The 18746-nt window shown below is 32.7% G+C and overlaps 1 protein-coding gene across 1 annotated transcript; it reads left to right on the top strand.

The window, feature by feature from the left end:
* Positions 1-10343: 10343 nt before the first annotated feature.
* Positions 10344-18025, top strand: LOC145318571 (uncharacterized). Its single transcript, XM_080159942.1, has 12 exons — positions 10344-10396; positions 11711-11791; positions 11903-11989; positions 12207-12315; positions 12756-12826; positions 12964-13052; positions 13528-13651; positions 14139-14258; positions 15300-15341; positions 16370-16485; positions 16865-16934; positions 17846-18025. Exons 1-12 carry the CDS (start codon positions 10357-10359, stop codon positions 17890-17892), a joined length of 996 nt encoding a protein of 331 aa, XP_080016068.1. The 5' UTR covers positions 10344-10356; the 3' UTR covers positions 17893-18025.
* Positions 18026-18746: the final 721 nt, after the last annotated feature.

Here is an 18746-nt window from a genome sequence, read left to right as displayed (position 1 = left end):
CGATAGATACAGATATCCGGCTGATTCATAATTCTGGATATCAAGTATTTAGGGTTATATTGACACACTAGAATTGAAATTTCGAAAAAATCTTTAAAATTGAGATGGTACAAACTTTTTAAAATCTGCAAAAAGACCGTTTTTAAAGCTTTTGTTTCATCTCAATTTTAAAGGTTTTTATGAAATTTCAATTCTAGTGTGTCAATCTAAACCTAAATACTTGATATCCAGAATTATAGATCAGCGGGATAACTGTATCCATCCAATCCGGCCTAACCCTATTATTTGTGTATGAAATCTGGCAATTTTTACTTTGAAAGATTACTTGCTACACCTTCTTCCATTATATGTTAGAATTGAGACTGCCCCCATTTTTTTTGGTAAATTTCAGGTTTATTTTGACACACTAGAATTGAAATTTTTAAAAAATCTTTAAAATTGATATTGTACAAGAGCTATAAAAACAGGTCTTTTTGCAACTTTTAAAAATTTTGCAGTGCTTGTACCATCGCAACTTTTGCATTACAGAAAAAATATTTTGCATGGGTCATTATTTTGCATAAATCAACCATATTATAGCTGGGGGCAAAAATTTTAACAAAATTTTTCTAAAACGGGACAGGGTAATGTAAGTATGTCCTTAAACAATATCCTGTATTTTAGCAGTTTTTCAACAGATTTACTTACAATTTGTTTCGATTTTTAAACCATTATATTCTGATTATTCAGTTCTGACACTCTATACGTGTTAATGTTCGTTTGTCTCTCCGTTTCAGAGCTTCACTTTTATGGATGTTGTCATCTTTGTTAGTGAAGCTTTACATAGGTCCCGGGATAGCATAAGGCTATTGTCTACCTCTTTTTCTTACACTATTTTCTGACACTAAATAATGACACTTTAGGGACTACAAGCGGCTACGCCCCCTAGAGGCCTCTAGGGGCACTTGCGGAGCAGAAAGTCGAATCTAATAATTCAATTTCTTATTTTAGATTTTAAAATAGAAATTTTAAAAAATTTTGAGGGGGCCCCCCGCCCCCCCCCCTCATTTTTAATTTTAGGTAAAAAAATTTTAAAATAAATTTTTTTTGAGGGGGTGGGGATTTTTCATTTTTTTTGGGGGGGGGTAGGGGGTGTCCCACTCCCCAAGAAAATAGTTATAAACCTCCCCGGGACCTATGAGAAGCTACCCTGTTAAGGAGAACCCGATCGGTTCAGCGGTTAGCGAGATCCTTCGGTTCAAACACACAAACATCCTGTTACTTTATTATAAGGATTGTTATAAACAGTCCAATGTCCCCTCCCTTATCCCTGCTCCTTTTTAATATCATCCCATTCTCAAATTTTAACCCCCAATCTTGGGGAAAGAAATGTTTCAATTTAACTTGCTACTCTAGTTTTCTATTTTTTTTTTACACCAAACAGACTGTTAAATTTTACAGGGTGAAAAGGCAGAAAATGTTTTTAACATAAAGGGCAATAAAATAGTGAACCAAATTTTAGTTCAGTTTTAGTCGCTAGGTGTCTAACTTTAATTTCAAAATTTTTTATTTAAGTAAAATTTAACATTTTTACTCTTTTTATTAACAAAATATTATCTTGAATAGGAGCCGAAAAAATCGGATATCCATAATCCAATTGTGTTAAGGACAGAAAGACAATGTAAATTATAATGAGTAGTCTCACTAGTTGCAACTATAATATATTAATAAATAAATGAAAAAAATATGAAAAAATGTGTTTATTTTGTGCTAAATAACAATAAAATCTCACTTTTAGATATTACAGTAAATATGTTAATTTTTAACTCCCAGTATATTTGTAAAAACAAAATCAAATAAGTGTGCAGTGTATTAAAGTGGCTGTGAATTTGCAAATAACGTTATATATATAGGTAGATAACTGACAATTGAAGACAAATCTTTAAAAATATTGCCTTAAAAAAATCACAAATATCTAATTAGATGAAAAAGAATTTTCAAATTTTGTGAACAGTTCAATACCGTTCGTATCATTTTTATCAAAACTGAATAATATATGCATTAAATACGAACAAAGGCAGTGTTTTATAGAGAATTGCATTCAAAATAGGTAAAAAATTGTGTATTTTTTAAAAATGTCATTTAAAAGTAACATACATGACAATCATTTTAATAATAAAAAAAAATAAAAAAATAAAAATAGCCAATGGTTCGAAATTTAAAATCTATTTTACTGTCACGGGATTTCCTCTCTCTCTCTCTCTTTCTCTCTCTCTCTCTCGATTGCTCTCTCCATAACTCTACCTACCTTGGTAGCTCAGTGAGTGTGTCGTATGTGTGTGTGTGAGTAATGTACGTAGTGTGTGTGTGCGTATAATGGGAGGTATATAACAAAACTATCTATCTATCTATCTATCTATCTCTCCATCTCTCCTCTCTCTCTCTCTCTCTCTCTCTCTCTCTCTCTATCTCTCTCTCTATCGCTCTCTCCATAACTCTACCTACCTTGGTAGTTTAGTGAGTGTGCGTGTGTGTGTGAGTAATGTACGTAGTGTGTGTGTGCGTATAATGTGAGGTATTTAACAAAACTCGACATATTTGAGAAGATTTGTAAAGAAATAAAAATGAATATTTTTATGTAAATATTATAGACTGCTAAATTTTTTGCTGGATATGTCCGGCAAATATTATTCTATTTAAACAATTCAATTCTTAAATATCATTCTTTCTAGGGATTTAAACAATTTTTCTATTGTCTTTATACCAACTGAAACATACCGAAATTTGGTTAATGATTTTATAAAATAAACCAAACTTTTTCATTTCATTTTAAAGAAAGTTCAAAGACAAATATTAATAGAGGTTTATTACAAAATTATTTCCTAAGTATTGATTTTTTTGTTTTTATCTGCAAGCGAAGAAATGGCTTATTTTCTTATAGTTTAATTGTTGCTCAAATTTTAACGTTAACTTCGTGTTGAATTGAACTAGGCATTTTAATCTAATTTTTTTCTAACTTCTTGGAGCTTTTAAGAAATTATTCTACAAAAATTACTTAAAAAATAAGGAAAGGTAAATAAAAATGAATTCTGAAAAAACTAATTTGTGTTCTCTTTAAGTGATAAATAACAGGGAAATAGGGATGAGACAATCGATCTAAAATTAATTTTCTTGGCTGTCATAGACTTAAGGTACTTGACTAATGCAACTTTTCTTATTTTGGCTAATTTTAAAGACTTTGTGGACAAGCGCAATTAATGCCGCTGATTTTATTACATTGGTAGCATTGATATCTTCCCTTAAATAGTTTTGAAACTTCCCTAGACCTATAAGAAGCTTCACTGAAAAGGAGAACCATATCAGTTCATCAGTTATCAAGATCCTTTGATACAGACAAAAAAAAGCTGCGCCCCTAGCATCTAGATGCTCTGTGTTCAAAGGGGAGATGATAGACACAAAAATAGCATACACCCTTACCAAGACTTTAATCTAAAAGTAAAATAGCCTAAAATCATCCCAGGATCTAAGTGAAGCTTCTATAAAATGGTCAACTCAATCACCTCAGTAGTTATCAATATCTTAGGCTACAGACAAAAAAAACTCTTAAGATTTTTTTTTTTTTAATTTTGATATTCCACCAATTAAACTATCAACCTGGCAGCGGCGTTCGCCTAGCCGCAGCGCTCGGCCCCCTAGCCTCGGGCGCACGGCCCCCAGCCTATAACCTTACCTAACCTAATTGTAAAAAAAAATTTCGTTTTCGGCCAGGTTCACAGTTTAGTTGGGGGGGGGGGGGGATTAGCAAAATTTTTAAAATTTAAATAAAATTTCTAAGAGGATAACGTCAAATAACTTATCACTTTATGTATAAACACAAAGCAGAGTTATTTGAAATTTCCTTTAAGACATAACTGGTACACCTTAGATGCTGCACTAAACAGTATTTCTGTGAGTCCCATAGCAGAATATCCAACCCAAAGTCCTAGAGCACTTCCAACTTCCACAAGTAGATTAAACACTGTGTAAGAGTATTGCTGAGACGTCACCTACAAAAATCAAAATGCAAACTCCTTTAGCCATATATTACTGACAATTCTCTATCCTCTAGGGGCTTTGATTGACTCAGACAGAAAATTTGCAAAATATTATGTACTCATATTAAATAGAAATACAAGAAAATAATTTTTGGTATTGCTTCTAATCCAATTTATATCAGCTGTATTAGAACAGGTTCTAAGCTAAACTTAAAAATCAATTACCTGTATATATTCATCAAACAAGAAATCAACACGAACAGTGGTTTTATTATCCTTGACAATTTGTTGAGTTTGTATGATATGCAGATCCATTTTCTGACACATTTCATTACATTTTTTTGTGTACAGCTGAATAATAGTATTTTTTTATTGTAAACTATTGTAAAAGTGAATAGATAGGTTTTTTTACATCACGTAATGTTGTGGAAATAAGTGTGTCTGTCTTTACCAAAGAGATCTGTAATCGCTGAACCATTATGGTTCTCCTTTATAGTGTAGCTTCTCATAGGTCCTGGGAAGGTTTATACCTTTTTTTTAGGGAAATCACCCCTAGCAAATTAACCTAAAATTTTTCTTGGTGGTTAACTCCCTCTACCCCACCTCAAATGCTCCAAGACTGCTAGTATACAATTTTACTATAACATAAATTTGATCAAATAAAGTAAAAGGTTCAAAAGGTATTTTCATTGCCTTTTAGTAATTTAGTAGATTACAATTAATTGATGTAAACCATATTGATACCTGTATCCCTATAACTGCATTGTAAACTTCATTAGATATAAAACTCCCACTCATGAACTGATATACATTTGAAGAGTCAAAGACAGGATTACAATCAGTATCAACTTTCAGCCAAGGGGGGAGACAATCACCAAGATGTTCAACAAGCTCCTCATTTGCCTTAGAATCCAAACAATTTAACCTTGAAGACTTGTCTTTGAAACATTTTGCCATCTGTTCACTTGTTTTCATTTTGATTAGGTAGGCGTAAAAGAAACCAAGAGAATTTTTATTGATCTTGATCTTGTCCCCAGTAGTGTAAACTTCACCAATGTTGTACTTGGTTTCTGCTTGTGGATCAGTAATGTATATTTCATATTCCTCATCATCGTCAAAATCTTCAGCAAAGAATTTTACCTGCACATAAGGAAATTCATATTCATCATACACAAAACATTTGCCTTTATTAGCAACAAAAACCTCTCTTTTTCTTAAATTTTCATTATAATTTTCCACTACATCAGCAGCATCAATTGCCTCTCCATAGACATGATCCAGTACTTCTTGAAATGTTTTTTTTACATGTTTACCCCAGGAAACAACGTTATCCATGGTATCATCAGTAACACCAGCAAGAAGATGATCGAGGTCTCTATATCCAAGTTCTTGGGCTTTAGAATCATTAAACTGCTTAGCCCTACAAATTGTAATCTGTGGTCTGTATTCAAGTTCTTCAAAGTCAACAGATTCTGTAATTGCAGAGGTTGGCCTCTTAAAGTAAGTTGAGAAGGCATTGTACATTTGATAAACAAATATTGCATAAAAAATTATTCCTGCTAGGAATTTGAGCCCTTTGATAATCTCCATGATCAAGTATTTACTGTACTGACTTTGAAAAGAACTATATATTATATGTAAGTTTACTTAGCATTATACCCTGATTTAATATGATTATAGGTAAAGTTGTTTGATTAATAACATTCAAAGTGATTTTTTTGGCGGAAAATAGGAATATATTATTAATCGATAGCAAACTAACAGGGCTCGGCAGTCACGCGTCAGCTGCCTAATGAAAATCAAGTCTAAACATCAGCTGGAAGTCTAAACCTGACCTAAATATGGATATCCCTTTTCCCCCAAAAAAATCTCTATTGGACAATGTGTGTTTGTTTTTGGAAAATCAAAAATTTGTGGGCAAGGAAAAATTGTGCGGAAAAAAGTGTTGTAAAGTTTTTGTCATTTTGTCTCCGAACGTAGGTGGACATATGTAGCATTCTCTTTTGTTCATGATTTGATTCAATTTTGTTGGGACATGAGGCAAAATCGTTTTTTGAATTGTGGACAGAATAATTACTCCATTTGTGAGGTAGTGTGGTAGCTGCTTGTGTTAATTCATCAAAGGTACGTGTGAATTGCTTTTTAACTCTCCCTAAACAAATTTATGGCCAAAGACTGGTATATACATAAGAGAATAATTTAATTTGTTCTTTTTGGTGTAAATATATTTTTAATATTGATAAAAATATTTTTTTAAAGCAAAAGCACATTTTTTTGTATCTGTATTTTTTGGTATATTCTTTTTGAATTTAAGCAATACCTATGTTCTAAAATTGACTAATCTTGTAATTTTATTTTAGATAATGTTTATCCAGTTTAGAGCACTTTGTAAATTATAGCTATTAACTGCATCATGTTGATTATTAACCGCTGCCACTGGCGTCTGTTACTCTATAATTAGGCCTGGCTAAACGTTAAGACGTCCTAGGAACACTTACACTAGCGTAACAAGTTCAAAGCATCAAACGGGTTTAGGTTTGAATCTTAGTCGCGGTTGCCAATCTCTGCAAACTGTAATTTCTTTTGTAATAAAATTAATTTGAAAATTATTTGCGTACTGTCAAATTCCTCAATTATTCATCTTTTATATCATTAATTTAAAATTACAGAGCTGTTCTATTCATGTATAAGTTCGACATGATATTTTTAGTATATCTTAAACTAAATAAATAATAAATAAATAAATCTTTTATATCCTGTAACTCATTCAACTCCTGTTACTAAAATCTTATTCTATTTCTAATAAGATGTGCTACTTGTTAAAATCACCTACTTGTTATATACATAAGGTTGTGCAAACAACACTGTATAAATTATAAAAAAATTAGTAGCGAAGCTACTCTATAATTAACTTTGTCCGTCAGTCCGTCCGTAACGCTATGGGGGAAACGTGATTTTCTCAGCTACTATTCAAGATATACAGCTGAAATTTTTAGTGAAGATTCCAATGACATATGCCCATCTAATCTATACATTGTTTTGTCTAACTGTCTGTTACTTGGAGTGCTAAATCGAATAATAGAATTTCGTGATTTTTTAAATTCCGATTCAAGACAGAAAGCTGATACTTCCAGTGATTAATTTATTTTACATTTAAAATATTTCCATCAAGTTTTATTAAGATTTTTTTTATTAATTGGGGTACTAGACCGATTCCTAGATTTTTAGGTCTGATGATTTTCTCTATTCCTATTCAGGATTGACGGCCGAAATTATCGGGGATTGAATATGCTTATATTCTACATATTTCCATTAAGTTTTATTAAGAATTGTTTATTATTTGTGGTACAAAATCGATTCCTAGATTTTTAAGTTTTCGCGATTTAAAGGTTGCGTGATTTTAAAGGCTTTGTGATATCCCTATTTTATCAAGTTTAATGATTATTGTATGACACTTTTTTTTCCCGATATCCATTCATAATTTGTGAGCTTCGCTACTTATGGATGTTGTCATCCTTGTTTAAATAATATAATTACATTCCAGAATTTATGAACTATTGTTAATAATGATTATTATATAAAATATACATTATTTTTTTTTTTTTGGGGGGGGGGCTTGTAAAATCATGATCGCCCTTTGAACTGAAATTTTGCAAAGTAATAAAATAGTTTATTGCTATAGCTATTTTATTAAGACAATAAAGTGTTAGATTTAAAAAAAATGATCATATATTTTTATTAAAAAGGTCCTAGCTGCATGAATCTTCATATTTAGGAATAAAACTAGTTTTTAATCTGATTATAAAATTAATTATGACTGACAGACATACATACATACAGAGTAGTGGTTTATAAAACACGATTAAAACAAGGATATGCAAAGCAAAGTTGGTGAATATATACTGTTTAGGTGGATCTCATTATATATATTCATTTTTTTTAAAGATGGCGCTTTATGAATATTTATGGAAAGTATTAGATTTAGAAACTTCTTCCACACTTCAAAATAAAAGAAGCAGCTGAAAGTGCCAATTAAAAATGACGTCATACAATACAAATGACCAATCATAGGCCAGTATATTGTAATTGACCAATGGTAAATGTATTCTGGTCTTTTATATCATATGGCGTCATTTTTTATTAGGTACTATAAGCTGCTTCAAAACAAAATTAAATGCAATGATGTACAGACCCTAATTGTAGCAGAGCTTGACTTTAGATAAATAGAAAATAATGATTGCTTATAATGTGCGTCATTTATTTTTCAATAAATCATATGAAATAATAATTACGTTTAAAAATTGTACATTTTCAAGGAAAATAATAAAAGAAAATTTTTAAAAATGATAGGAACCCATTTTCCATAACTAAACTCTAACCACATAAATATTTAATACATAGTGATGAAGTGCTACTTTTGCGGTAGTATCTGGTATAGCCTCTTTTTAAAGCACTAGCGGCTTCGCCCCTAGCCTCTAAGGGCTTTGTAACAAGAGGTAATTTAAAAAAATTGGAGATGCAACCACTTATTTCGAACATATTTTTAAAAAATGGAGGTGCAGCCTCTACTTTCAAACATATCTATTTTAGAAAAGAAAAAAAATTGGGGGGGAATTTTTTTTGTTTTTTGGGGGGCGTTGGGGGTGTCCCATCCCCCAAGAAAATAGCCTAAAACCACCACAGGACCAGTAGGTATATTCCCTAAAGAGTATAATCCAATTCAGTGGTTACCGAGATCTTAAGGGACAGACGGACAGACAGACGGACGGACAGACAGACAGACAGACGGACGGACAGACAGACATCGTTCTACTTTGTATTATAGATGGATGTCGGCACATAATCCATTCAATTGTCATTTTAGATATCTGGCATATTATCATGAACTTTCTAATAATAAGTAATAAGTTCGAATCTTACACCACGTTACAACTAAAAACACCAAAAAATGGTTCCTACTGCTGAGATGTAAGGGGCACGAAATGAATAATTCGAGTAGTGGGAATTTCTTGGCCCAACAACAGGTGCAACTAATTACCATGCACTGTTATGATTTACAGACAAGGGTCGTTCAATAAAAGGGTTAGTTGTCTGAAGGTCGTTTGATTATATAATCGTGGAATAAGACTTTTCATGGCAATATGGATGTATCCGTGGATATTATGACAGGGGAAAAATTGTCATCTATTAAGGTTGCTATTTCCCTTGTCATTTCGTTTATCCAGTGGGATGGAATGGTATGAGGTGACGTGGAAGTGTGGTCATTATTTTAGGCCGCTACAAATTTTATTTCATTAGAGTACATGATAATCTGGTGTAGGATTCAAGTAATGATAAATCTTTTGTCATGGCTGTCATGTTATTGACACTGTGTTATTCAACGTGGAATTAAAGTCTATTTAATGTATCTCGCTTTCAAAATACAGGATTCTACCAAAAAAATTCTAAAATGATAAATATAAATATAAGATAACTGTTATAATTATTTGTTTAATTTTAAAAAATATGAATATTTTTTTAAAGAAAAAGTAAAACTTTTACAAGTGTAGGATTTTATTTAATATTTTTACTATTATAAAAATGATTAAAATTGAGATTGAAGTTTTTTTTATATCTTTTTATTGTTAATCAATTAAAAATTACTACTTTTTGAATATACATTTTTATCATAAATGTACACTTTTTCACACCTGTAATTTGTTGGATAAAAATATAAAAACTAATGTAAAATTTGATAATTGATGAGTTATATTTACAATGGAACTAGATAAACAGTAACTGAATAAACTTCAAGTACTAATTCTGCATCATTTTACAGGGTGTATTATATTGGTTACAGGGTAGCCCCTTAAGGTCACCGCAGGTATATGCACTGCATGGCTAGGATTCAGATATTTTCAATTTAAAAAAAAAAATAACGGATAGAAGAGGAGGGTGGTTATCACGAAGACCTTCAAGGGAAAGCCTCTAATTAATCAACAAAATTTTGTAGTTTTAAATTTATTTTTAATGATTTATGATTTATTTCATAATGTTGTTAACATTTAATTGTAATAAATTTAAGTTTCAAAACAATGAAAGCAATTTATTCAAATTTTTAACTGTACATTATTCAAGGAACTCTTTTAACAGGAAAACCAGTGATGTAATTTATAATCATAGTGTACAGAGGTGAATTCTTTAAAAAAATTGCCTCACTAAAATATTTAGAGGGGATAATTTTGCCTCACTAAAATTTTAGTAAGGCAAAAGTTTTTTTTAAGAATTCACCTCAGGTAAAAGATAAGACAAGTTTATTGTAAACATTCAACATAATATAGAGTTTTTTCTTCGTAGTTAGAAGATGCATTTAAAAGCATTAATATTGGGCTTGTTTTGCCTAGGTAAATATACATTAGAATTAAGTGCAGGTTTTGGACAGTTTTAAATAATCCAATAATACTTAAATATTTTATATTAATGTAGAGCCAAACTTTTTTGAAAATCATTATTTTTATAAGTTATGACATAATTACTGCCGTGATTAGAACCAATTACGACCAAAAAGACGCTAGTAGTATGATGGTTGGATATTGATTTCGTGTGGGTCGAAACCAAGTCAAATTTATTTGCTATTTTAGTAACTAGAAAAATGGAAACAAAAGGGACTAAAATTGAAACAGCATATAGTGTTTAATAAAAAATGACGTCATACAATACAAATGACCAATAATACGCCATTATAAATTGTAATTGACCAATGTTAAATTGTATAATGGCCTAACATTGGTCATTTGTTATTGGACACTACATTCTGTTTCCAAAAAACTTTGTATAAAAAGTGCTTATCTATCTTATCTAATGACTGTTTAAAGCCCTCTTGTGTCTAGGCGTTCAGGTTCAAAGACATGACACCATGGTCTGGCCTTATACCTGTCTTGTGGCAAGGTGTTCAGGTTCCCAGACATGGCACCATGGTCTGGCCTTATACCTGTCTTGTGTCAAGGTGTTCAGGTTCCCAGACAAGGCACCATGGTCATGGTCTGGCCTTATACCTGTCTTGTGTCAAGGTGTTTAGGTTCCCTGACAAGGCACCATGGTCTGGCCTTATACCTGTCTTGTGTTAAGGTGTTTAGGTTCCCAGACAAGGCACCATGGTCTGGCCTTATACCTCTCATTTTTCTAGGTGTTCAGGTTCTTGGAAATGGCAAAATGGTCTGGAATTATACCTTTTATTTTTCTAGTTCAGGTTTCCAGACAAGGCACTCTGGTCTGGCCTTATACAATATACATGTCTTGTGTCTAGACGTTCAGGTTTCCAGACAAGGCAACATGGCCTGGCCTTATACCTGTCTTGTGTCAAGATGTTCAGGTTCCCAGACATGGGACCATGGTCTGGCCTTATACCTGTCTTGTGTCAAGATGTTCAGGTTCCCAGACATGGGACCATGGTCTGGCCTTATACCTGTCTTGTGTCAAGGTGTTCAGGTTCAAAGACATGACACCATGGTCTGGCCTTATACCTGTCTTGTGTCAAGGTGTTCAGGTTCCCAGACAAGGCACCCTGGTCTGGCCTTGTACCTGTCTTGTGTCAAGGTGTTCAGGTTCCCAGACATGACACCATGGTCTGGCCCTATACCTGTCTTGTGTCTATGTGAACAGGTGCAAGGACATGACATGGACTTTTTTGTGTAGTACTACATATTTGTTGTGTCTAGGTGTTGAGGTTTCAGGACATGGCTCCATGGTGTGGCCCTACACCTGGCTAGATTATGGTGGTCAAATTGGTCTTGTTCCTGGTAAGTAATATTTTCTTTTTTGAAATCTATTCAAACTGAATTTCATAAAAAAAAACACTATTTTGACAAAATTAATAGATAATCTTTACATTGAAGTCTTTTTTTTGATAGGAGGTCAATGCGATTCATATGCACAGCTAGAGGATGGTAGATATGCTGCTTCTTGTATGTGGTTCACCAACAATACTATCATCCAAGGTAGTTTTTCTTCTTTCCGTTCTCACTCTAACCCTTTGAGATTTCAACATGCAGTGCCCATAACCTGCTGCAGGGCTGTGGTGTAATCAATATAACCTAACCTAGCCAATGTAAACATTTAAGATCAAGAAAATTAATCCTTCTTGTATTAATAGTTAATAATTATTTAATATTTTTCAATTGATTATGAGGCACAAATTAATTAGTAATTATTAAGGCGAGCAAACTCTTGATGAATCAATGAAAACATTTTTCAACACTTGGGGTACTTATGATCCCTTTAAGAAGAATCCATGGAGGGCTCCTGGTTCTGCACATATACACAGGAATGCACTTATTTTTTATCTAAGATGATATCATATGCCATTGTTTAAAAATTGTAATTAACTGCAAGATGTTAAAGCGAAACCACTAGTCCTTGAAAAAATAAAGTCGCCAAATCAGATATTATATATATAGAATTATACGATTTCTGAATGTGTTATGGCCTCATTTGACCTTAAAAAATCTTGAACTGCACTGCCTTACAGTCATTACATTTTCAGTTATAAATCTAGGTATAATCTAAAATCTAGAACTTGTAGCTAACCCAGGGGACATTGGACTGTATATCTTACGGAACCCAGAAGTCTTTAAACACGTTTGATTATTCATTGGGATAAAAAGAAACTTTTTTCACGAATAATTTTTAACATTCATAAGTAGTAATTGTTAATTATCAAATCCTATTAATTTCTCATAAAAAAAATATTTGATGTGTGCACAGTCCTTGTGGCGTGGCTGGTGGAAATCCTTATGGGTGTCCTGAAGGAGATCCAAACATCAAAGATTGTCCTGGTATGTTATTGTTCACATTTTTTCAATTTTTTTGTTCATTGATTGACCATCTACTAAATACATAGTATTACTGACAACAAACTCTCCACTGCACATTACCACCTTGGATTAGCTGTAAGTAATCATTTTTTCCTTAGGTGGAGGTTTCAGTTATGGACCATTTGCAGAACAATTTGACTTCCAAGATGTACAGGTTACTGAATGGAAGAAAGGCTCCATTGTAGAGGTAATTTTCCTTTATCCCAGGGGAGGCCAGCAGGAAAATAGCCTAAAACCACCCCAAAACATTTATATAGCTCCCCTGATAAATTCAACCAATATGGACTAGCCATTTTATAGACCTTAAGCTTTAAACAAAAAGCCTTTTCTAGTAAGGGAATTTTATTTTAAGCCGAAGATCTTTGAAATGCTTACTTGTAAGTTCTTTCTCTTCTTATTTTAAGTCAGAGGGAAAGTTAACTATATGGGGCCAGACAGCAAACCAACCCTTTTATTTGAAGGCCATACTTGTAAATAGTTTGTTTACTTAAAAAAGTATCTGTTCTTTTGAAATCATTGAACTGCACCTGACAAGTATATCATGTTCCTTTCTTTGTCAATCCTAGATAAACTCCACTGTGTTGCTATGATACTGATTGTGCTTATTGTCGGTTCATTATTTGTAAAATTTAGTATAAATTTTATTGTTATATCATAAATAGGCTGCTTGGGGCATCATTGCCAATCACGGTGGAGGATATTCCTACAGACTGTGTAAGGTTCCACCCCAGGGTGTCGCAGGAATCACCGAGGAATGCTTCCAGAGCACTCCACTTAGGTTTGCAGGTAAGTACTTTAATTATGCGCTAATGAGCTATGCATGAAAAAAAAAACTGTTTGTCTTCAAATCCAATCAAGTTTATAGATATCCCTACACAGACTGTGTAAAGTTCTACAGGGTGTATCTTAAGTTTCTGGGGAATTTATAACCAAAAACCTACAGAAGGGGATTCCCCCCCCCCCCCCCTCAAGCCAAGGGAGATGTAAGATAATTTGCTTGCTTTGGGATTGAACCTAAAGCATGTATACAAGTTATGTAATTTTCTGTAGTTGAGCGAGACACATCTAAAAACTAAGTAAAATTTTATGGATATCTCCACAGTTTCTGTAAGGTTCAACCAAAGGGTGTATGTCGAATTCAGAGGAATGACTTAACACTTAATTACCTTTTCTCTATATTTCAGAATAGAGACATCACTTACGAATAGAAAAATATGCCTAGGACCTTTAATGAATGGCTCTGATGTGCGTGTTTCAAATGAAAACAATTTAGGAGATAAGCAGTGGGTACAATATGGAGAAAGTGAGCTGGACCGCATTGAATTCCAGGCAAACTATACGGATGTTGGAACCACCCCACAAGGATCTCAGTGGGCTAAGAATCCTATTCCAGGTACTTTTAAAATTTTGATGGCTTTGTGGCCCATTATTTAGAAACCTACTCTTATTCAGCAGCAGCAGCTTTATTTCATTACTACTATACCGGTTACGCCCCTACGTAAATTGTTTTCTTTTCAATCTATATAATGTTAAAATCAGCGGTTTACCAAAAACATTTTTTTGCCTCTAGATGGGGATAGTAATGTTTTATTTTTGTTTTTAGCTGTTTACCAGCTAGGCGGCGCTTTTTATTTTTGGTGATCGTTCGTAGGAGGGTGGTGGTACTCCCCCCCCCCCCCCTAAAAAAAAGATAAATAAACCTTCCCAGGACCTATGAGAAAGTACACATTAATACTGGTTCAGCTGTTAGCGAGATTCTTCTGAACAAATAGACAAACAAACATCCTGTTACTTTATTATAAGGATTCCACAAAATATTTGTATGCTAATCTCAGATATAAATGTAGCTTAAGATATCTCTAGCCTTTTTCAAGGAATGAACCTAAAGACTATACCAAGGTCAGAGTTTCGGATCCGGATCCGCAAGGATCCTTGGACTCAAAAAAATGCGGAAAAAATGGAAAAATCTACCTAAATTTATATAAAATCTCAGACATTCTCTTGATGAGAGCCAATCTTTAAGGTTTAGGTTCAGACTTGAAAATTAAAAGTATTTTTGACTTCGAATTAAAGAATAAAATTTTTTTGAAAAATTTGGTGATTTTATTTTTATTGTCAAGGATCCGGAACCGGATCCGCACTGACCAAATTTTGAGGATCCGGATCCGCATACAATCAATGCGGATCCAAAACTCTGACCAAGGTTTTAGGCTTTTCTATTGGATTTGGACACCCCTCAACAAACTATCCCCCCCCCCCCCACAAAAAAATTATGGCAAATATAAAGTAGTGGGGCAGGCTTTGTTTGATAAATATTAAATGTAGGGGCCCTTAAACAATTTTAGTAAAATTTTCACATCTTTAAATTTTGATATTATACATAAATACAAATAAAGCAATTTAATTTCTTGAATTATTTTTTTTTGTATTTTAGCGTGTTCATCAATGGATGGTGGGTATTATCAGTCAACAAAAGGTAAAGAAACTAGGGTTGGCAATCCGCTGAATTTTCGGATTCTTACAAAAATCCGCCAAAAATTAAAGCAGATTAATCCGTGGATTGCGAATTCTTGTTGTTTTGCGGATAAATTTCGGATTGCGGATTCTAGCAATATTTTAAAGTCTTTTCATAATTAAAAAAATTCTCGCCCCTACAGAGGACATTTTCTGACCCTTACTTGATTGAAATACTCCCTTTTTTTGTATAATTGTTATTTGAACAAGGATTACAACATCCATAAAAGTGAAACTCTGAAACAGTAGGACAAATGGACATTAACACTTATATAGTGTCAGAACTGAATAAATAGAATATTAATGAATAAGAGTCAAAGCAAAATTGTTAGTAAACTTCTTGATACAGGATAACTTACATATTTGGGACTTGATTGTAGAGTTGCTTTGCTTAAAATATTTTGTTGTCCTAGGAATCAGTATACCAAAAATCAGAACAATCGGATAATTACATCACATAAAAATTTGTTGTTAAAGTAAAAAATGAACATGTTTAAATGGACGTACGGACATTCTGGTAATGATTATAGAGTTGCTACGCCTTCTTAATCGTACCTAACTACTACAGGAATCACCATACAAAGTTTGAAATCGATAGGACAATTCTAACATGCCTAAGGTAATGAAAAAAGCTATCCGTCTCGGACCGACTCTAATTAAAGAAAAGCTTCGCTTTTAAAAATGACATTATATTAAATAATTTGTATTTGTAATATTCAACAGTACACCTATATTTGCCTGATTTATCATAGACTTAAGAAATTTTTTTCTGATTTATAGCTAAAAATAAGTGAATTATTAAATACACTAATTTTAAAGTATATGCATACTTTTTATAAGAGAAAAAGCAAATAGGAAGTTCATTAATTTCAAATTTTAAGCTTTTTTCAAAAATAAAAAAAAGGTAAAACTGGCCAATAAGAGTGCATAGAGGGCAAAAGCTAGGTAGATATTTAATCCTTGCCCAAAAAATGTTTCAATAACTACTAGAATGTCGTGACGGGACCCAATTCCCAGCGCCTGCTCCTGGCCTCGAGGGATATGGAGAGCTGAGTTCTGCTCCAGGAGTTCCAACTTTCTTGTTCAGCGTTGGAGATTATCTACAGGTAAAATACATTTTTGGTCTGGCGAGTAGATTTATGGGTGGGTAGTACATCCGACCCCTTCCTAAAAAAAACTTCTGAAACCAACAAAAAATTTTTGCGTCATGGTTAAAAACTGTTAGATTTGACAAATTAAGTAATCTTTTTAGATTTCATACACCAAAATATAATGTAATTAAGCTCTAACTCCCTATTAAGATTTTATCCCCCCCCCCCCAAAAAAAAAAAAATAAAGAACCTGGACTGGACATCCTTAGTACTTAACCAATTATTTCGATGAATCGTAAAAATTTATAACTTTTCTCTCCCTTGCCCATAAGGCCATGGTTCATGGTCATTTTTTAAATTGTTCTTGTTAATCTTTCAAGTAAATTGTGTACAGGTTCCAGAAAACTTGGAGACAGGTGACTATGTCCTCTCCTTCAGATGGGATTGTGAACAAACTTCTCAGGAAATTTGGCATCTTTATAGATAAGAAAATTGAGTTGTAACGGTTTCCCTCAAAGTGCCTGTTGATCATTGAACACCCACCTATTTTTATAAAATTAGAAATACTGACAGCGCATGGATAGGCCCATCAGGGTTTTATACATTATAGGAAAAAACTCCCCCTTTTTTCCATTTATTTAATCAACTGGAGGGGTTGAATTCAGTGGTCAACATGCACCAAGTTGTTGTTCTGACTATTGTTTCTCATTTACAGGAATGGGATACAACTATCAGAAAGGAAGGCTTATGGTAAGATTAAAATAAGGGGGGTGAGGTTTAATGCAACCACCTCGTAATCAGTGATTAAAAGGCACTTAGAATTCGAATTTCGATCTGAACTTTTGCATGAGTAATCCTTGGTAGGTCTATTTTCCCTAAATCGAATAAAAAGTTTGAAAAGTAATGGCTAACGGCTCAGCCATTTAGCTGTTTTTGCACTTTTGTTAGGGCAAAATCATTGATAATAATACAAATAAACTTTTTAAAAATTTCTAATACTAGCTGCTTAACAGACAAAACCGAATAAAAACGGCTGCTAGAAGCTATAAAATGCCAAGAGTACCATTTAAATCCAAATAATGTACAAATATCATTGAAAATATTGATTCCTAATTACTGATAGATTTGCACTGAAAATAGCCAAAACATTCTAAACGGCTGAGCAGCCAGCCTTTACTTTTCCAACTTTTTATTTTACTAATTTAGGGAAAATATAGACCTACCAAGGATTACTCATTCCAAATTCCATCCTGAAATTCGGATTCTAAGTGCCATTTGCGCATTGGTTACGAGATAATTCCATTAAAAAAAAAACTTTTAAATAACAGAATAATTTTGATGGGATACAATACGATATTGATGTCAAAAAACTAGGTTTGGACTACCTGTTCCTCTATCAGAATCACTGAAAATGAACCTTAAGTTTAAGACAAAATCGATTTTTAATAAAATGTGCATTTTTTATGTATTATTTTATGTTTTTCAAAGTTTTTTTTTGTAACGAGATATCAAATTTTTAATAATGAACTTTTAATAAATAATATTAAGCAGCTAAGTTTTTGTTCATTTAAATTTTTCTAAATTTCTTACAGTTATTTGCAGATGCTTTATCCTTGAGAACTGACGTACTTTAAAATTAAATATTAGCTATGCAAAATAATCTGAGTATACGACCATGTAAAATATATTTCAACAATAATAATTCTACACATAAAAAATTTTATAATTAGCCGTCAAAAAAATATTTTTTCTTACAAAAACAGGTAAAAAACATGGTAGATAAAGAATACAAAACGAGAATAGTTCAAATATTATTGTTTGAAAAAATTATCGAAAAGCAAGGTTATAAATCTACCAACCAACGAATTGTAGAAAAGGTTTTTTCTATAAACACTTCCAATTTTGCTATAGTATCAAATAAAATGTTAATAATAGCCCAAACATCTTGATTTCTATAACGAAACCTTGAAATATATTATTGTTAAAAAAGTTTGAAATGATAAATGCTTCAAAGTATAAGAGAGGTACAAAAATTATAAACATTTCAAATACATAAACTTGGTAATACTATTTCTACATTAGGGTGGGTCGATTTTGGAATTTCACATTAGTAGACATTGGCAAGGGTTACTGGGCCAATATAAAAAACAATCCAAAAACAACGGGCGCGCAGGGGGTATAAAATGTGCCCACCCCCTTATAAAGCCAAAAAAACTCAGCCTAACCCCCCGCCCCCCCCCCCCCCACCCTTTAGTGTTACAAAGATAAATGGAAAA

The sequence above is a fragment of the Acartia tonsa genome, chromosome 5 (assembly GCF_053477335.1).
Source record: "Acartia tonsa isolate MP-2025a chromosome 5, ASM5347733v1, whole genome shotgun sequence".
NCBI classification, from domain to species: Eukaryota; Metazoa; Arthropoda; class Copepoda; order Calanoida; family Acartiidae; genus Acartia; species Acartia tonsa.
The sequence above is the reverse complement of the archived record's forward strand: the minus strand, read 5'-3'. Positions and strand labels throughout refer to the sequence as shown.